General features: G+C 41.7%; 1 protein-coding gene across 1 annotated transcript in view; it reads left to right on the forward strand.

Annotated features, from left to right (window-relative positions):
- The first annotated feature begins 15769 nt into the window (after nucleotides 1–15769).
- Nucleotides 15770–21165, forward strand: part of RAB2A (RAB2A, member RAS oncogene family) — a 92186-nt gene continuing 86790 nt past the window's right edge. The window contains exon 1 of the mRNA XM_003256019.4: nucleotides 15770–16168. Coding sequence (XP_003256067.1) covers nucleotides 16123–16168 — 46 coding nt within the window. The 5' untranslated portion in view covers nucleotides 15770–16122. The remainder of the gene's footprint in view (nucleotides 16169–21165) is intronic.

Raw genomic sequence — 21165 nt, forward strand, 5'->3', positions numbered from 1 at the left:
CCTCCCAAAGTGCTGGGATTACAGGTGTGAGCCACCACACTCAGCCTAAAAAACAGAATGGAGATCATTTTCTTATGCATTTTTGCCTAATTATAAAACAGGCCAAACATGGTGGCTTATACCTGTAAGCACTTTAGGAAGGAGGCCAAGGTAGGAGGATCACCTGAGCCCAGGAGTTTGAGACCAGCCTGGGCAACATAATGAGTCTCCGTCTATATAAGGAAAACAAATGTGTGTGTATGTGTGTGTGTGTATCTATATATATATATATATATATATATATATGGGGGGCTATATATATATATGTGTGTGGGGCTATATATGTGTGTGTGTGTATATGTGTGTGTGTGTGTGTGTGTGTATATATATAGAGAGAGAGAAGCAAACGTGTGCATACATTTATTTTATACAACAATAGTATACTTAAGAAGGAAACAAAAACCCAGAGCTAAAACTGATACGTCTAGTCTTGCTTATTAATACAGACTAGCTATTATGAGCCATCTGTGACATATACACATTGTGCTGGGACCATCTGCAATGTTCCTAATCTAATGGTTTAAATGATGGCTCACACCCTCATTAGACGATATTAGCACCTCAAAACACATTTGTTGGAAATAGCAAGGTACTGATCCCTTCCGATGCTATCAAGTGGCTACACTGTAAACTAATGCACATCCTAGTAGGAACAAAGGGAACACAGACATTGAGCCCCTTCTGTGGACCAGGACATTTGACAGACTCATACATTCTTTCATTAATCTTAGCAACTCAAGAGCAAGTATTATTTTTCATTTTTTACTTATTAAAGAAAGTAAGGTTTTTAAAGTTTCATTAGCTTGATCACACAGCTCGAAAGTAGTAGAGCAAAGTTTTAAATCCCAGGCTGTCTGCCTCCAAAATCTGCATCTATAATAGCTGTTGTTGGTTGCCTTCTCTGCTCCCTCTTCCCGCTTTCTTCCATATGCTTTTCAACACCCATATCCTCCCATGCAGCCAGTGAGCTTCAAGGGTGAGTCTCTTGCCTACAGCAGTCTTTATTTTATTTTATTTTATTTTTGGGACAGTCTCTCTCTGCTGCCCAGGCTGGAGTGCAGTGGCACGATCTCAGCCTCCCAGGCTCAAGCAATTCTTGTGCTTCAGCCTCCCAAATAGCTGAGACTAGAGGTGCGTGCCACCATGCCCGGCTAACTTTTGAATTTTTTTGTAGAGACGAGGTTTCACCATGTTGCCCAGGCTGGTCTCAAACTTCTGAGCTCGAGCAATCTGCCCGCCTTGGCCTCCCAAAGTGCCAGGATTACAGGCGTGAGCCACCACGCCTGGCCTTCCAGTAGTATTTCTTAGCAGCAGGTGCAACTGGCACTTGGGGCTGACCAGTTCTTTGCTCTGCAGGGCTCTCAGGTGCACCTTAGGATGTTTAGCATCCCTGACCTCCACTTGCCGTCATTCTAACAGCTCAAAATGCCCAGCATACACTTGCATGGCAGTGCTCAGCCTGAGAATGGCCAGTTCACACAGAATACCGTGCCTCCTGCCAATGATGGGTTCAGGAACTTACCCAGCAATTGATGAGCTGCCCCTTGAAGGGGATTTCCCTGCCACATGGAATGATCCATGTGCTTCCCACAACCTCGGCACTGCACAGTAATCCTATCACTTTAATATTCTTTTTCCCATTTTACAGATTAAGAAACTGAAATACAGATGGAATCAATGGCATGGCCAGGTCATATGGTCAGTAACTAATGAAGCTGGAGGCTTAATATACTGCAAAATAAAATTATGGGAGTAACCTGAAGATCCAGATTGGATCCCAGGGCCAGAACTGGATAGTAATTTGATTGAATTTGTTAAAGTATCTAAAATGACTGTCATCACAAGTGGGGTTAGTCAGCCTTAAGCCCTCAAAAAAGGAAGGTCTCAGAGATAAAAAGCAGTATTCTCTATTAAAACATGATTCATGGTTTAGATCTCAAGAACTTCAACCACAAAAAAAAACTTGTTTTAAACATGATTCATGAGAGTTTTTCATTCATCAAAGTATTTGGTACTTGGGCAAAGCCATTAGGCCAGGCTTATAAATGCCTGCAGAGGCCAAAGAGATAAATGGCGATGTTCAGAGGGAGACAACAGGGTGTGGTTAGGGCTGATGAAGTAAGAGAGCGAATGAGCTGATTAAAGGTATTGGGATTGATGTTTTTCTCATCCCAAAAGTGAGGTGGGTGACTCATGTTCTCTTAGCTTAAGGCCATTAAATATTCCATAGACATTATTCTTTGTCCAGGATAACAAAAAGCTAGTTGCACAAATTCAAAATATCCCTGTCTCTGGGACAATGATTTCTCATTGCAATTTGACCTTCTGCTTTTAAAAATCAGACTCATAAACTAGGTTAATGTAAGTCCACTCCTGAAAGATGAATTCACTCTTGATATACAGAGAAATCAGGTTTCTAAGCCTGATTTACTATACATACCAGCCTGTGAGCCCCCTTGGGAGACACAATATATCCTTGCTTTGTGAACATAAAGCATACATCATTTCCTTGTGGACGACAAATATGTTTTTCTTATTTGTTATATGCTGATGATTTTTAAATTTGTCTGTGGAGGTCACAACTCTCATTAGTCAAAAATTTAAAAACCTGTACCAGGCTTGCTGTAAAAATTAGATGATTTAAGGTAGTTTGTTAAACATTTTTTATTGCATTAAACTTTTAGGAAATTTTAAGAATAACTGTGAGAGATTCAATAGATATATAGGTAAAGGACACAAGCATGTAATCTACAATAGAGGAACTACAAATGTCTAGCAGATAGTTGAAAAAAACATTTGGCCCCCACAATTATACCAGCTATGTAGTATTTCTATCTCAAGCTCAGGCCACTCCCCCAAGCTCCAGATTCAAATGTCCAATTGCTCATGTGAGATCACTCAGAAATCTACTGGCATCTCAATTCAACATGTCCAAAACAGAATCTTCGATTTACTCTCCTTTTTCCCAAATACCTGGTCTCCTACCTCAATTAATTGAATTACTTTGTTCATCAGGCAAAATATACAGGAATCGTGCTTACTTTTTTCTCCTTCCCAGTTCTTCCATACAAAGTCTGTCATTGAGCTGGACCTGGTGAGGTCCTGGACTCTTGGGTGCTGCCTGGACCCACCCAAATGCCAGAACAGAAGTGACTTGATTAAGTTTCTCAGTGAGCTAGGTTAAGCAAATAACCTTTCTCTTGTTTCACACACACACAAAAATCTTGCACTCCTAGAAATTCACCTCTCAAAACAATACCAGCCAAGTAGAAGAGGAAAAGAAGAGCAAGTGTCTAGGGGCCCTGATTTGCCTGGACACCCATCTGGGTGATTTGGGGTCGCCAACTTGAAACAGCTTTTTTTCCCCCAAGCCATTCTCTCCTGTTCTCAGCCAGCTTCCTGCAACCATGAGGTCAAAAAGAAAAACAAATATCTTTGTGCTTTGACATTTGTGATGGGCAAGGTACTCTAAAATGCAGGGTTCAGGGCAGGGGCCCCTTTCTTCTGAGTTCAAGAAAGGCACTGATCCTTTTTTTTTAGACAAGGTCTTGCTCTGTCACCCAGGCTGAAGTGAAGTGACAGGAACATGGCTCACTGCAGCCAGTCTCATTCTCCTGGGCTCAAGCAATCCTCTCACCGCAGCTTCCCAAGTTGCTGGGACTACAAGCACATGCCATAGTGGCCTGCTAACTTTTTTTATTATTATTATTGCAGAGCCAAGGTCTCACTTTGTTGCCCAGGCTGATTTCAAACTCGTGGGCTCAAGCAATCCTTCCATCTCAGCTTCCCTAAGCGCTGGGATTACAGGCAAGATGCACCACTGTACCTAGTTTTTATTCATTTTATTATTATCTTTATTGTTTTCATTGCACATGCTGTTAACTTCTTATGAACTCTTTGTTCTAATAAATAAGCACATCAAGGTTTTTAATAAATAAATCAGGAGTCTATAAATTCTTACTAGTTTTAATAGAAACATTGCCGCTAAAATGGTATATTCTAGCTGTGTGAGCTTTTGGAAAATGTTTTCATTTCCTTTATGTTTGAATGTTTCTTCCAAGTCTTTGAAAATATACATTCTGAGTTGAAAAGCTTTATAATAGGTAAAACTCATTAACCTATATACTTTCCATGCTGGGCACAGCAGGTGTGGTAGGTAGAAATGTAAGATGACTCCCAAGATTTTTGCACCCTGGCATACACATATGCTTTTCTAGTTGTTGAAACACTAATTTAGGTGCTGCTGTGAAGGGATTTTGTAGATGTGAATAATGTTCCAAATCAGTTGACCTTAAGATAGAAAGATGATCCTGGATGGGCCAGATCTTATCAGTTGAGTCCTTAAAGGGAACAGCACCGTTCCTGACAAAGAGATTCAAAGCATGAAGGATTAAAAATGAGGGAGATTCTCTATTGCCAGCTCTGGAGATAGAGTAGGTCATGTGGTAAGTCGTTCAAGTGGCCTCTAGTTGCTGAGAGCAGCTCCCAGGTAAGAGCCAACAAGGAAATAATGACTGCAAGGAGATGAATCTGGCCACACTATGTAAGCTTGGAAGGGAACTCTGAATGCCAGATGAGGATGCAACCAAGCCAACCCCTTGAGTTTAGCCTTATGAGATCCTGCGTAGAGAATTCACTGAGACCATGCCCAGATTTACCACAACCCTAAAGGCTAAAGACAATACCCCCTAATTATCTCACAACGCTGTATTGTCTTTAGCCTCTAAGGTTATTTAGTAATTTAGTAATAAAAAGCAAATCCAGTAGGACCATGCTAATATTAAGATACAACCTCTGTATCATATGATGCAGTGTGAATCAGCACAGTAGAGACTGCAGTATCTCTGGAAGCCATTTCTATACCGGACAACTCTTTGCAATAATTCAACTACACATGCAAGTGATCAAATTAATATATCTTACAAAACCAAGTGTATCTTCAACAATACTCTTCCTTAACCAGTACCAAAAAAAAGATCTGTGAATATTCTCTAACACCTCTCAACACAAGGGAAAGTGTCACAGATGGAAGTGAAGACTAAAGAGAGACAATAGAATTCACTGATTTAGGTTTAAATATCTTACTTTTGCAACTTTTTATTTGCAAAAATAGAAAATTGATCATGTGAACACATTTGCATTAAAAGATTTTCCTGCAAATTAGGGGCCCTGAAATTAAGCTTCATTAGGTTCACGGTAAGTCTACCTCTCTCTTTATCCATAGCACTTGGCAGAGGGCCTGGCATCTGAATGACAGGTCTCAAATATTCTTTCTTATACGATTACATTAAATAAATCATTAAATTGTTATTTACTTAAATAACTTTAAAATTTTCTTGAGTGAATTAACACTACTTGAAGGATTGCTGTAAACTGAGTCCACTTTCAATTTCCTATCTACTGGGTCCCTTATAATAAAACACATTACACGTATACTTCCTCATCTCTGCTTGTTTCCAAGAAAGAAAAGGTAAGTAATTTAGTTTTTGTATTTCAATTAGTAATTCAATAACCTGTCTGTTTTTTGTTTTTTTAAAGCAAAATAGCTTATCTCAGAGTTCAGATCAGACAATCTCACCACTGGTGTTTGGATTCAGTGTCTTTTGAGGTGAAGGGAAAGAAGAACCTTTCAGAAATGCATGCAGTTCATTCAAGGAGAGGAAGAAGGATCTAGTTCTAAAGAAGTTTTTGTCTGTAATTGATTTTTCTAAAGGAAAAATCAACAAAAAGTATAGTGTATCAATGCTGAACACTCTGCTCTTTCAAACGGACACTTACGTATTATAATTTGTATCAGATACAGTATCAAGAAAATTAAAATACCCATTTACTAAGAGCAAAAAATGTTCTTCAGTAAGTCTGGTAATGAAAACTTCAAGATAAGATTTCAAAATTACATAAGCCTGCAGTTCTTCTGATAAAGATTACTAAACTGTAGTATCAGAAAAGGTACTTTTGGGGAATCAAATGATAGTGAAGCTTCCCTCCTGGTTTGTATCTTAAACTTGCTTAGCTAAAGGCAATGCTTTCACCACCCCCATTTAGTGTAACTTTTGTTAAACTTAACTTAAAATGCAAAATGATGCATAACGTACAATGTTATTCATAATAATAATAGCTGCTGTAGTATTTGGATATAAGAGTTTTCACAGGCAGGAAAACATTCAGTTTCTAAAAAATGATTCAAAGTTCATGAAAAAGTATAAACAGTTTACTCTGTTGTTCACATAAATCCCTAAGGACATGGAATGGAAACAAACAGCAATTATTCTTTAAAAAAAAAAATCCTTTTTAGGAGCTACTTTGTTATTGTATTCTAGCCTTAAAACAATTGCTTTGCATATAACTTTTTTTAAAACTGAAAAAATATGCTTGATCTTCCTTTTCTGACTACACAATTATTTTTTTCTTTTTTTAATCAGAAACTCATTGCTTGCTAATGACCATACAATTATTGTTGTTGTTGTTGTTGTTTAGAGACAGGTTCTCACTCTGTCACCCCAACTACAATGCAGTGACACAATCATAGCTCACTGTAGCCTCAAACCCCTGGGCTCAAGTGATCCTTCCAAGTAGCTAAGGCTACATGCCACCATGCCTGGCTAATTTATTTTTATTTTTTTATAGATGGGGTCTTGCTATGTTGCTCAGGCTGGTCTGGGATTCCTGGCCTCCAGCAGTCCTCCTGTGTAGCTAGGATTACAGACTTGAGCCACAGCACCGGCCTAAAATAATTATTTTTCAGTTCCTTATTTAAAATATTCTTAGCAGGCTGGGCACAGTAGCTCACGCCTGTAATCCCAGCACTTTGGGAGTCTGAGGCAGGCAGATCACTTGAGGTCAGGAGTTTGAGACCAGCCTGGCCAACATGGTGACACCCCGTCTCTACTAAAAAGACAAAAAGATTAGCCAGGCGTAGTGGCACTTGCCTGTAATCCCAGCTACTCGGGAGGCTGAGGCAGAATCGCTTGAACCTGGGAGGCAGAGGTTACAGTGAGCCAAGATTGCACCACTGCACTCCCGACTGAGTGACAGAGCGAGACTCCATCTCAAAAAAATAAATAAAGTATAATATAATATTTCTAGCAGTATATAAAACCAAAACCACAACAAACTTCTTTATAGGCTAATCCATTTATAATAAAATTTTATGTAGATAGATTACATGAACGTGATTTGACTCAAAATGGATCTGACTTCAGATGATATTTATTAGATGTCTGTTTTTATTTCTTTATCTATTCAGGTTTGTGGCAGCCACCTACCAAGGTGGCTCCCAATGACCTTTGCCTCTGGCATAAATGCCCATGTGTAGTCCCTTCCTACATTTTATCATGGCTGGTCTGTGCGACAAACAGAATACACCAGAAGTGATGATATGCAACTCCTGAGGCTAGGTCATACAAAGACATTGAGGTTTTTGCCTTGTTCTATGTCAGATCACCCTCTCTGGAAGAAATCAACTGCCTTGTCATGAGGATACTCACACAGTCTTACGGAGAAGTCCGTGTGGCAAAGAACTGAGGTCTCCTGCCAACAGCTGGGTGAGTGAGCCATCTTGGATGAAAATCCTCCAGCCCCAGTCAAGCCTTCAAATGACTGCAGCCCTGGCCGAAAAATTAAATGCAACATATGAGAGACCCTAAGGCAGAATCACCCAGGTAAGCTGCTCCTAGATTTCTGACGCACAAAAATTGTGTGAGAGATCAAATGTTTATTGTTGTTTCAAGGTTGTGCAGTATTTTCTCATAATCTGATCATTTGTAAAGGTTTCTGAGAGTTGATCTCCAGATTCCATACATTGGGAAATTTAAAACAGCAGTGGAAGTACAGCAATTATTCTTGTGACAAACCTGAATTAACCTTACAGATTTTTTAATATGAGCCCTGAGATATAATTTTACTTTTTGGAGAACAGACTTACCCTTTTAATAGCTTAACTTTTCTTTTTTAAAATAAAAATGTTTGGAAAACTAGACTCCTATTTCTCCAGATTAGAAATGAAATTTGATCCTGTGGTGGCAGTTTTTCTCTCATCATTACATATGTTGGAAATTCTGATAAGGAGATTGTTAGAAGCAGAGATAAAGATTATATAAAAGATAGAGGAGACAGAAAAGGGGGTGAAATGTAATCTCACAATTCCCTGCACCACTTATTTATTTCCTAAAATCTTGTCTCACACAAAAGACATCAGAAACAGAAAGTTTTCTCTGTCCACATCTCCCATAGGGACAAAGATAGCTTAACCATTTCTTGGAAAATGAAGAAAAAATGAATTTTTCTTTATCAAAATTTAAACACCATTAGGGATAGAGGTTAAAATTAATTGAGACCTCTGTAAGAGTAACAAGTACTGCTACTCTGGGTACATTGTCCATGGGGTAGCCCTGCTCCACAAGAAGCAGTAAAGCTAAAACAAACAAACAAACAAACAAAAAACAAAAAAAGAGTAATGAATAGTTCTATCTTTAGCACCATGTGAAGTATATTTTCATGATCCCATTCCCATTCCAATCCCAAGTTTTCCAAAGCAAGGAACACCTACTATTTAACATAAAACAAAGGACATATTAAAGACAAATGAAGAGTAGGGTTTGAAACCATTGCAAGATCTGGTCTCCACTGACAAAAAAAAAAAAAAAAAAAAAAAAAAAAATTCAACAATGCAGATGATAAAATACTACTGACGTTACCTGGTTGTGTAGGAATTGTTCTCTTAATATACTTGGATACATTTGTAGAAAATAATCCACCTGCAACTTGGTATATATATTCTCTCCTAGCAATAATGTACTTTTCAGAGTGTCTTCACATCTATCACTAGAAATGCTATTATATAAGCAACCAGAATTATTATCTCTTTTGAACAGACGATGAAAGTTTGAAGAGGACTTTCTCAAAGACAGCTAGTTAGTGGCTAACTAACTAAGGAAGAGACTGTAACTCAGACTTTCTGGAATCCAAAATGGAGCCTTTCTCCTGCCCATTGTCTCTGTTGAATGCACTAAGCAAATCTCTAGGACTTAGAAAAAATAATTAATTTAAGAGTATTATTCTTGTTTTTAATTCACTTTTAAGTTCTATATTAATTATTAATTCAATATATATTATATAGTGGGTTTTTTTTAAAAGATAGCGTCTCACTCTGTTGCCTAGGCTGGAGTGCAGTGGGAGTGCAGTGGCACAATCATCGCTTACTGCAGCCTCAAACTCCTGGGCTCGAGGGATCCTCCCACCTTAGCCTCCCTAGTAGCTGGGAATGCAGGTATGAGCCACTGTGCCTAGCTTATATAGTAATTTTTTTAATAGTTAAAAACAATTTTTAAGGCCAGGCAGAGTGGCTTACATCTGTAATCCCAGCACTTTGGGAGGCCAAGGTGGGAGGATCACTTGAGTTCAGGAGTTTGAGACTAGCCGGAGCAACACAGCAAAACCCCATCTGTACAAATAATAATTATTATTATTTTTGAGACAGAGTCTTGCCCTGTCACCGAGGCTGGAGTGCAGTGGCGCCATCTCGACTCACTGCAACCTCCATCTCCCGCTTCAAGTGATTCTCCTGCCTCAGCCTCCCACGTAGCTAGGATTACAGGCACATGCCACCACACCTAGCTAATTTTTGTATTTTTAGTAGAGATGGGGTTTTACCATGTTGGCTAGGCTGGTCTTGAACTCCTGATCTCAAGTAATCCACCTGCCTCGGCCTCCCAAAGTGCTGCTATACCAGGCGTGAGCCACCGTGCCTGGCTATACACGTAGTATTTTTAAAGTTAGGCAGGTGTGGTGGTGTGTGCCTATTGTCCCACGTACTTAGGAGGCTGAGGTGGAAGGACCACTTGAGCCCAGGAGGCCAAGGTTGCAGTGAGCATGATTGCACCACTGCACTTCAGCCTGAGCGACAGAAACCTCATCCCCCGAAAAAATGATTTTTTTTTTTTTAATGCAGACAAGGTCTCACTATTTTGCCCAGGCTGGTCTTGAATTCCCGGACTTAAGTGATTCCCTAACCTCAGCCTCCCAAAGTGCTGGGGTTACAGGTGTGAGCCAGCATGCCTGACCATATAGTTGTATTTTTAATGCAGTATTTTATAAAATTAGCTTATTGTTATCCCAATATTCATTGTTTCTGTTCCATACACTTATATCAGTCCTTTCTATTACTAATGATCAGTCCATTGGTATAAAGAATAGCCTACATATAAAAGAAACTTTTTTCTCCCACCTACACACACTTTGACTGAGGATGTGAATTTGCTGTCACTAATTTTTGATTCTTCAAGTAGCTTTTTGAAGGATGAGCAGAACGGAATGGAAAAGAGAAAACAGTCACTTCTGGCTTCAACATGGAACCAGATTATTGAACCAGAAACAATGAATATTTGGATAATAATAAGCTAACCAGAAATAGGTCATGAGTGGAAAAGCAAAACAAGAAGTATTACTAAGAATGTTATCCAACTAAACTAGAAATGGCATATCAAGTAGATGAGAAAAACAAAGTACAACAAGGAGGGTTGTTGAAGCACCTGAAATGACTAGGCTAAGACAATAGCTATAAAAGATAATGCCCTTGAAGACCCAGCTTAAAAGATTCTCCCTCTGCAAAACCTACCCTCATTTCCCCCAAAAAAATTGTACTCTCTAAAATAATAGAGCTCCTCTCCTGTAGCCTTCATCAGTCCAAAGCTATTTATGACTTAGCACAAGGCGACTCTAATCTCCTTTAAGGCAGGGTCCTTTTTGGGCTCATTTAACTCCTACGGTTTTTTTGTCTGTTTGTTTTTAGAGAATGAGTCTCGTTCTGTCACCCAGGCTGGAGTGCAATGGCACAATCTCGGCTCACCGCAACTGTCCCCACTGAGTTCAGGTGATTCTTCTGCCTCAGCCTCCTGAGTAGCTGGGACTACAGGTGCGTGCCACCATGCCCAGCTAATTCTTGTATTTTTAGTACAGATGGGGTTTCGCCATGTTGGCCAGGCTGGTCTCGAACTCCTGACCTCAGGTGATCCACCCGCCTCGGCCTCCCAAAGTGCTGGGATTACAGGCATGAGCCACTGCACCCGGCCTCCTGTAGTTTTTTGTTTTTTGTTACTGCCAATTGTGTGAGTTGGGGTAGAGGGAGAGATATATTTCCTTTGCAGCTATAGTTCTTATTAACAGGTTGAAGGTGGAGGAGGACAAGGAGGAGAGGAAAAGAAGGGGGAAACAACCTCAGTGTTTAAGAAGTGTCCTCCGTGTGCTTGACATACTGCTAGACATTTTATATATGTCATCTCAGAGGGGAAACTAAGGCTTAGAGCATTTAGTAATCTATCCAAGATCACTCAACTGATGTTGAGTGGTAAAGTCAGGATTTGAATCTAATTATTTCTTCTTCCAAAACTGGTACTGAGTTCAGGTGTGGTGGTTCACGCCTGTAATCTCAGCACTTTGGGAGGCCAAGGCAGGTGGATCACTTGAGGCCAGGAGTTTGAGACCAGCCTGGTCAACATGGCAAAAACCCATCTCTACTAAAAATGCAAAAATTAGTCGGGTATGGTGGTGTGCACCTACAGTCCCAGCTACTTGGGAGGCTGAGGCATGAGAATCACTTGAACTCAGGAGGTGGAGGTTGCAGTGAGCTGAAATCGCGCCACTGCACTCTAGCCTGGGTGACAGAGCGAGACTTTTTCTAAAAAACAAACAAACAAAAAAACTGGTACTGAGTTTAAATATTTGCTGGAAAATTAGTTCTGTTATGGTATTTGGAGATGGCTGAAGGAAGGCATTTCACAATTGTTCTTATTTCTGGGTCATGGAAGAATCTCTCCCATAAAAGTGTACAAGTGCAAATATATACATCATTATCAGTTTTACATACCATTTCAGAAGGATTGGCTAAGGGACCATGGAAACCAAGGCAAAAACCTCAAGATTACAGTATTCTCAACCACCTTCTCCCATTCCACTCCACCCTATCCCTCTTCCCAAAGCCTGAGAGTAACTAAAACCAAAGAAAATATAAACATGAAAGTTTGGTAGGGAGAAGCAAATGCAAACTTCTAATATAGTATTGTACTTGAAAATGTCATGGAGAACTTGATTAGGAGACACTGAAGAATGTAGTGTTACAATCTTGAAATTTCAGTTATGACTTTCAGACCATATATGATGTAAGGCTGAGAGACAGAGTTATCACAATACATCTTAAGAGACTGAAAATAGCCGAAAATCAAACTGAATGGAAAATTCCAGGAAGTATACTATATTTAATGGAAGAGAGGTTTATTTCTGTTATTTTGTCTGGGGAACTTTTCTTGAAAAATATGTTTGGATTTTTATGGGGTAAAGAAAATGTTTTAAATGAGGTTTATGTGATTTTTATTTATACCCTGTATTTTTTCAAAGATTTAAAAGAGATTATAGGTTTATAGAAAATATAACAAAATATTATGAATCATACATAGGAAAAAAGGTAGAGATATAAAATAGGGCCAGGAATGAAGCTAATTTTAAACCATGAATTTATATAGTGATTAGGCCTTTACTTCAAGTTAATTTCTTTTTTTTCTTTTTAATTTTCTGTAGAGACAGGATCTCACCATGTAACCCATGCTGATCTTCTTGAACTCCAAGGCTCAAGGGATCCTCCACCCTTTGCATCCCGAAGTGTTGGAATTGCATGCGTGAGCCACCGCACTCAGCCCCTCAAGGTAATTTCTAAAAATTATGCAGCACAGTTTTATGTATTAGGTAGACATTTTTCATAATTTACACGGTATTTTCACATACATTATCTTATTTGATCCTAAATGGACTTTGTTAAGCAGTTATTATCCACATATTCCAAATAAGGAAACTGAAGCCCACAGAAGAACTTGAAAATCCTGTCCTTCAAGGTGGAAGAATTGCTTGAGGCCAGTAGTTCAAGACCAGCCTGGGTAACATAGGGAGTCTCCATCTCTCCAAATAATAATAATAATAAATGATCTGGGCGTGGTGGCATGTGCCTGTGATCCCAGCTACTCAGGAGGCTGAGGCAGGACAATCACCTGAGCCCAGGAGGGCAAGACAGCAGTAAGCCATGACTGGGTCACTCTACTCCAGCCCAGATGACAGAGCAAGACCTCCTCTCAATCAATTAATCAATCAGAACAATATGCATTTGACATCTATGGCCCCTGCATTTTCACGAGAGGATTACTACCTTCTTTACAGATGGCTTTAGATTTGGAGGCTGGCTAAGCATAAAATTAAGAGTTCATGCTTGGAATAGCCCTTTTAAGAAACACTTAACTCCTTTACTTTATAGACAAGTGCACTGAATCACTCATAAATTTTTTAAATTATTTTTATTTTAATAATTATTTCATTTATTAAGACACAAGGTCTCAATCTATAGCACAAGCTGGAGTGCAGTCGCACTATCCTAGCTCACTGCCACCTCAAACTCCTTGGCTCAAGCTATCCTCCCTCTTCAGCTTCCTAAGTAGCTGGGACTGCAAGCACAAGCCATCACAACCTGTGCTCTGAAGCTTTAAGAGGCCAAACGATTCCTCACATTCATCCGATCAGTTATAGGTAGAGCCAAGACCAGAAGCCAGGTTTCCTAAGTTATTTTCCTTATAACACATTGCCTCTATAGCTTTATATCCATTTCTATGATTTTTGTTACATACCCAGTTCTGACCCTGTTTCCTGTCACAATTTCCCTTGTCTACTGAGTAAAGTTCTAAACGCATGGTGACATAACATACAAGGCCCTGCATAACCTGGCACAAGAGACCTCTCCAGGTACTCTCCTCCTCTAACAATGCAGGAATACTCCTGACTCCTAGGATGCCAGGCATTTGTGTAACATCCTGATAGAGTTGTCCTGTTGAGGCGGTGCTGGTGAAGGAAGGCCACATCCCTCTATCTCGTGAGAGTGAAGACTTGAGTTTCTCTATCACCCAGGAAGACTTGGGTGAAGGCACTCAAGTGGGAGGGACAAAATGACATCTGAAACCTGGAGGCCTTGGGCAGGGACCTCCCCTTCCTCAAACTAAAGGTGAATGAACCAAATTTTGCGATTCCAGGTAGCTTTTCATGTCAAATTTTCATGTCAAATTCTTCTGTGCCATCCCTGACCCTTCAGTAAAATCCCCTCCAAATATTCCAGAAAAACCTCGTGAGTTCATATTTGGCAAGGCCATCCAAAGCATGGAGCAACCGTCCACATCTACCCAGCATGATGGTGTCAGTAGTAATTATATAATGAGAGGCCCCAAAAAGAAGAGTATTAGGCAACAGGAACCAGGGCCACTAAATCCCAATCACTTTTCCCCAGCAATGATTCTCCTTCCATATGAGGTTACAGGTTATGAGGATATGAGTTAGTCAATTAGCTTCCTTATGCAACTTCAAATTCCCTGAACAGATCCAGGAATTTTGCACATTCTGTTCCTTGTCCATAAACTTTGGTTCCCTTCCCCAAACTGTTGTTCTTTCGACAAACTCTATACATAATTCATATTCCTGGCTCAGAAATCATAATCTCTAAGTAACCTTTCCTGACACTCTATTCTCCACCTCCTCTTCCATAACCTGTGCTCTTTTTGAACAGAGTGATGACATTTTGGGCTGGATGATTAAAAAAGAAAAGTAGAAAAACAGAACATAGAACATACAGGGCCTCCAGTTGCTGTGCCTGGCAGCACATGAAAGATAGTATTCACTAACTGTTATTTGAATGCCCAGTCATTTTGTTTTTTCCTTTAACAGTATTTCTTAATAGGTAACTCACGAACACTGCAAAAAATGTCAAACTGCACAAAAAAATTCAGGGAAAAGTACATTTTCCCCCAATCCCATTCCCTCCTTTCTCTTAATACCAGTTACCTTTCCTTTCAGATTGATTATGCATATATGGGTATGTAAATGTTTTCCCACTATTTGTTACACATAAAAATTATATACAATTCATATATTACATATGGTGCATGTTATATACACACATATAAACAGATCGTCTCGGTTCTGCTTAACCTAAGTCAGGCTTTTTTTTTTTTTTTTAGAGCAGCCCTCAGAACCAGGACAGGTCCAGAGGCTTTATTTATTTTTATTTACCATTATTATTTTGAGACGGAGTCCCGCTCTGTCGCCCAGTCTGGAATGCCGTGGTGCAATCTCGGCTCACTACAATCTCCACCTCCCGGGTTCAAGTGATTCTCCTGCCTCAGCCTGCCGAGTAGCTGGGATTACAGGCGAGCACCACCATGCCCGGCCAATTGTTGTATTTTTAGTAGACACGCGGTTTCGCCATGTTGGCCAGGCTAGTCTCGAACTCCTGACCTCAGGTGAGAGCAACGTAGTACTCCACTGTGCGCGCATACCATGATTTACTTTGCAGTCCCAGATTTACGCTTTCCAATTTACAAATACTGCCATTTTCACCTTCAAGCCCCGATGCCAAACACAGAAATACCAGGCCACCCCCACCCCCTCGCCGTGTGCCTCCCACATTTTCACACACATTTTCAGGAGACCAGGGCGCGGCCCCGCACGGAACACCGCCTCTACCGTCTCCCACTTGCCCCGCGCCCCCACCGCAGGGCGGAAGGCGACGGAACCGAGCCTCTGCACCCCCACCAGCCCCGTTCCCCGGCGTCTCCCGGCCGCCGGGCTCGCCCGCTCAAACGTGGCGGAACGACCGGAGCCGGGCCTCGCCCTGCTGGAGGACAGCGCGGAGAGGGCAAGGCACGCTTGGGGCGGGGCGGGGCTCCGGCCGGCGGGGCGCGGCCAGCGTGCGGGGCCCCTCCCCTTTCCTCCGGCGGCGCCGGCGGCCGCAGAACTTCCGGGTCGGCGCGGAGGCGGGGCGGAGGTGCCGCGGCGGCTGTTATTGTTCGGCTGGGCTCGGTCGGGCGCTGTCTCCCTCGGCTCTGCGGGTGTCAGTTCGTCCGGCTTCCTCACAGCCCCTCACTCCCGGCGGCTGACAGCAGCAGCGGCGGCGGCGGGCGGCGCCTGGTGTTTCGAGGCTGAGCGGCACCGGGGTTAGGGACGCGGAGGAGGAGCAGTAGCGGGAGGAGGAGCCGTGTGCCCTGGCACTGAGCGGCCGCGGCCATGGCGTACGCCTATCTCTTCAAGTACATCATAATCGGCGACACAGGTGAGGGCCCCGGGCGCGGCCGGGCTGGTGTTGGCGGCCTCCGGACCCGGGCTGAGGGGCAAGCGGCGTCTGGCGGTGGCGGGGACGCGGACTCCACCCGGCGCCTCCCTCCTGGCCGCGCCGCTCCATTTCCGCAGTGCTGGAGCTGGTGACGTGGGCACTGCGAGCGGCCGCGGCCTGGCCAGGCCCGGTCTGCGGCCCCCGACCCGGCCAGTCTTGCAGCTGAGGGCCGCGGCAGCCGTTTGCGACGCCCGATTCAGGAAGTGTGTGACTGGAGGGGAGGCCTAGCGCAGGGCCGCCGGGGCCCGACTCACATGACTGCACCCCACCCCCAGGGCCCCTCGCGTTAGGTCTCTTCGCGGCCCCAGGAAAAAGAAGGAGGGAAGCCTAGGAGAGCAGAAGGTGTTGGGGCCCGGGTCTTAGTTCCCGACCAGTCCAACCTTCCTCCACCTGCACGCATCTGTCAAGGCCTGGGCAAGGCGCTTTTTGGCGTGGGACAGGCAGCCGAGAAGGAGAAAAGGAAACCTTTAAAGCATGTTTTATATATATATAAAAACATGCTTTTTTAACACCTTCAACTCTCAAGTCAGAATAAGTCACATCTCATTACTTGACGGCTGGAGAATCCCTTTCGGGGTTAGGAAAGCATGAACGAGTTCTGTGGACTTTTGCCACGTGTGAACTGGGGTTATTTAATAGTAATGTAAAGTCGTTCAGTTCTCTGGGTATGTACTTAGGTATGTGTATGTTGGGGACGCTGATGTTTTAGATATGTCAAGTCCGGTGTCACAACTGCTAATTTTCAGGTGAGCTCATGTCCATTTGAAACAGAAAGAAATTCAGTTATTCTCACTTAAAATGACGTCCTAGTATATTTCACAGAAAAGTAAACAGACTCTTCGTAGATATTTTTAATACCTGTGATTTGGCATTACTTTGAATCTAATAATAAACATAAAGATTGTTTAGATGTTGCAACTATTAATATACCAGAGTCTGATTTCAGTGGTTACTCTTGCACAACTTTGGACCCTTTGCACAACTTTGGTAATGTAAGCAGCAGTTTGTAGTTGAACTAATGATGTGGCAGGTTCTATAAGTAACTAAAGAAGCGTGTTGGCCGGACGCGGTGGCTCACACCTGTAATCCCAGCACTTTCGGAGGCCGAGGTGGGAGACTCCTGACCTGAGGTCAGGAGTTCGAGACCTGCTTGGCCAACGTGGTGAAACCCCGTCTCTACTAAAAGTACAAAAGTTAGCCGGGCGTGGTGGCAGGCGCATGTAATCCCAGCCACTTGGGAGGCTGAGGCAGGAGGATCACTGGAGCCCGGAAGGTGGAGTTTGCAGTGAGCCGAGAGCGCTCCACTGCGCTCCAGGCTGGGCGACACAGAGAGACTCCGTCTCAAAAAAAAAAAAAAAAAAAAAAAAAAGCATACTTATTGCTGCCTGAAAGAAAAACTTTCTGCTAGATACATGAGTTTTCAGCAAGGTTTTCTGATGGGTGTGTGTGTGTGTGTGTGAATTGGATTTATAAACTTTAAAAGAAAAATGCTGTGGTGTATTTGGAAGAAGGAAGGAGAATTCTAAAGCCTTCTGACAAAATTTCATTTAGGCTGTAAAAACAAGATTGGAGAGGAATGCCACATTAACTGTAATATGAGTGGGTTTGAGAAATAGAAGCTTGTGACTGTGGCCATTTGGCTATCTCATTAGTGGTGAAGATTCAAATCAGCCTTTGCTGGTTGCCTTTTTTCGGTTTTTTATTTGAGGCTCTATTGTGGATAAATAAAGTATTGTGCATGGAGTAGTGGGGCTACAAATCCTAACAAGTTAATGCTCTGTTCTCTTGGAATTTGCTCTTATCCAAAAGCAGCCCCACGCAGTTCAAAGGGAAGACACTTCTTTCTTGTCATTGCTGCTGATACGACCTAGTTCAGGAACGGAATTCTTGACACTGTATTGTCTGCAGCAGTACTTCTTCCCACTCCAGTTCAGCCAGTGTAGTTTACTGTCAGTTTAATCATCCTGAAGCATGAATGTCAAAAGGCTACTCCTGTTTGCTCACAATTTTTAGTTTGACCTTCAGTGAACTCTGTATTTTAGCCCCTATCTACATTTCTAGCCTTCTTTCCCACTATTCCCCACCTTGCTTCTGCCATTGAGACCCAGTGACTGATTTCGGTGTTTTTTCCTGGGCCCTGCTACTCTCTATTCTTAGAGTGCTTTCTGGCACAATCTCTCCCTGTGGAAGATCCATCAGTCCTTCAAAGTCTTATCTGAGTTTTCCATAATGCCTTCACAGTCAACATACATTAAGCTCTTATTGTGTGAAGATTTTCACAGTATCCTGGCTGAAAGTGACTACTCCTTTTCTGAATTTATGTTTCTCACTTTGAATCATTCTTCTGATATTGATCCCAAACTTTTCTGTTGTATAGATACTTGTATAGGCATCTCTATTATGCAGGCACCTATTACATACTTCTTGAAGGCAGAAAAGATGTTTTGTATGGCTCTGTGTTTCTTTCAGGAAGAGCCTAGTAAAAGGCCTAGTAAAAGGTAGGCCCTGTATATTTAATTAATAAGAGAGGAGCCAAACAGGCTACTATATTCCTGTTTGTATATATTAATAGCTTAACAGAGGTGGTGTCGTTGTTGTTGTTGTTGCCCAGTTCTGCCACCTTCTTGCTTACTAATTTGGGCAAAATCCTTTACCATATTTCTTTAATTCAGAGTGTACCCATAGTTGTAAGATACACTGTGTGGCCTTCCCCTAGAAAAGATGACTTTAAAATCAGTAATGTGAGATCCACTTTGATTTTTTAAAAAGTCAGGGTCAAAAACATGCATCTTAGAATGAAGGAAATCACCTAATTTTTCTGTTTCCCTGTTTCCCTAACCTATAACCTTCTCTCAGTTGTGAGATAAAATGAGGATAAATGTGAAAGTACTTTGATTTCTCAAAGGAAAGGAACAATGCACATTTTTCCTTTTCAGAATTCCCTCTTTAATAGAAGAGGTTTTAAAAACTTTTACATGATCATGATGATACTATTGAGCTGTTTTCTTACTGTAAGACTAAATGCAGTTAAAATGTAGCTTTAAATTTTTTCCTTGTTCCTGTCTTGTTTCTGAATCATTTAGTAAAATGTGTCATTTAAATCTAGATGTAAAGTGGAAAGTGGTTTTTAATAAGCAGTTATTTATTTAATAAGCAGTTAATTATCAAGCATGGAGAGAAAAAATACAAACCTATAGTAATTTTTGCTTCTGAAATTCTGGCATCTGCCTACCATTTTAACCTTATCACTAACCCTCCCTGCTGCTCAACGCTCAGCAAGGTACACAAAGGCACAAATTTGGTTGTGTTCTTATTTCTGCTAATATGTGAAGCACTCCTTCTTGTTCTTCCCTATCAAAAAAAGTTATGTCAAAAATTTTTGTCACCTGGCCAACTCCTTTTTATCCATTCTTTTGAGATTGTAGCAAATCCTACCACTCCCTGTTGCATTTTATGCTGGTCCCCTCCTCTCTTCCCTCATTCTTGTTTCTCTTCATTCCCAGTCCCACTTACATTTTATTTTTTACTTATTTTTCACTCTTATGTATATACCCACCACTTCCATTTTATTTTATTTTACTTTACTTTATATTATTTATTTATCCGTTGAGACGTGATCTCTGTTGCCCAGGCAGAAGTGCAGTGGCACTGTCACGGCTCACTCACTACAGCTTCAGTCTCCTTGGCCTAAGCAATCCTCCCACCTAAGTCTTCCAAGTAGCTGGGAACACAGGCACATGCTACCACGCCTGGCTAATTTTTAAATTTTTGTGGAGATGGGCTCTCACTGTGTTGCTCAGGCTGTTCTCAAACTCCTGGGCTTAAGTCATCCTCCCACTTCAGCCTCCCAAAGTGCCAGATTATAAGCACAAGCGCCACAGCTCTCAGCCCCACTTGCATTTTAAATTATCTTTTTAGTTAGGAAGGTCTTTGCCTTTGTCTTAGATGCGAGGGTACACCATTGAGTGTCAGATTTATTTAATAGGTAAGTGGATGGATCCTTGAGGGGAGGCGCTGGGTGATGTTTGAGCTGAAATTAGAATGATGAGTAGGCACCGCCAGAGTGGGCATGGGGGGAATGTCTGGTATGTAGTTGAAAGTTTATTTCTGGCTCAGGAGAGAGTAATCTGGGATAGAGATTTGGGAGCTAATAACATAAAATGGAGTCCCTATTACCTGAGAGTTCATTTTCTGAGCTTTTGAAATTACAAGGTTTGTAGGGAAGAAAAATTCTCATGACATGAAAATAATTATTAATAAGTTATCACTTTAAAAAAGTACTCAAGCTTACTTCTAATTTCCATCCTCCTGATTGGCATAGGGGCTTGCTGATCATAATAGAGTTCAAATTAGTTGCAAAGTGAAGTTATGTATCATGCTAAAATTGCAAGCATTTGTGTGGTTTTTTGTTTTTTTTTTGTTTGTTTGTTTGTTTTTGAGACGGAGTTTTGCTCTTGTCACCCAGGCTGGAGTGCAGTGGCGCGATCTGGGTTCACTGCAACCTCCACCTCTTAGGTTCAAGCGATTCTCCTGCCTCAGCCTCCCCAGTAGCTGGGATTACACGCGTCCGCCCCCACGCCCAGCTGATTTTTGTATTTTTAGTAGAGATGGAGTTTTGCCATGTTGGTCTGACTGGTTCTCGAACTCCTGACCTCAGGTGATCCACTCACCTCGGCCTCCTTAAGTGCTGGGATTACAGGTGTGAGCCACCGTGGCAAGGCAGCATTTGTTTCTTTGATGCAAGTGATTTGGAGCATTGGTTCACATGCAAAACCATTGACAAATGGGAATCTGACCAAGTTGTCCTCTTGGAATGAAGTAGGTGGTGATTGTTCATTGAATGAATTGACAGATGAAAGCTTGGATGTAATGATGGGAAATACTAGTGTTCATGGGGCATGTGGGGAAAGTTATCAGCATAGTAGACTAACAAGGAA

This window comes from Nomascus leucogenys, chromosome 16 (genome assembly GCF_006542625.1).
Source record: "Nomascus leucogenys isolate Asia chromosome 16, Asia_NLE_v1, whole genome shotgun sequence".
NCBI lineage: Eukaryota > Metazoa > Chordata > Mammalia > Primates > Hylobatidae > Nomascus > Nomascus leucogenys.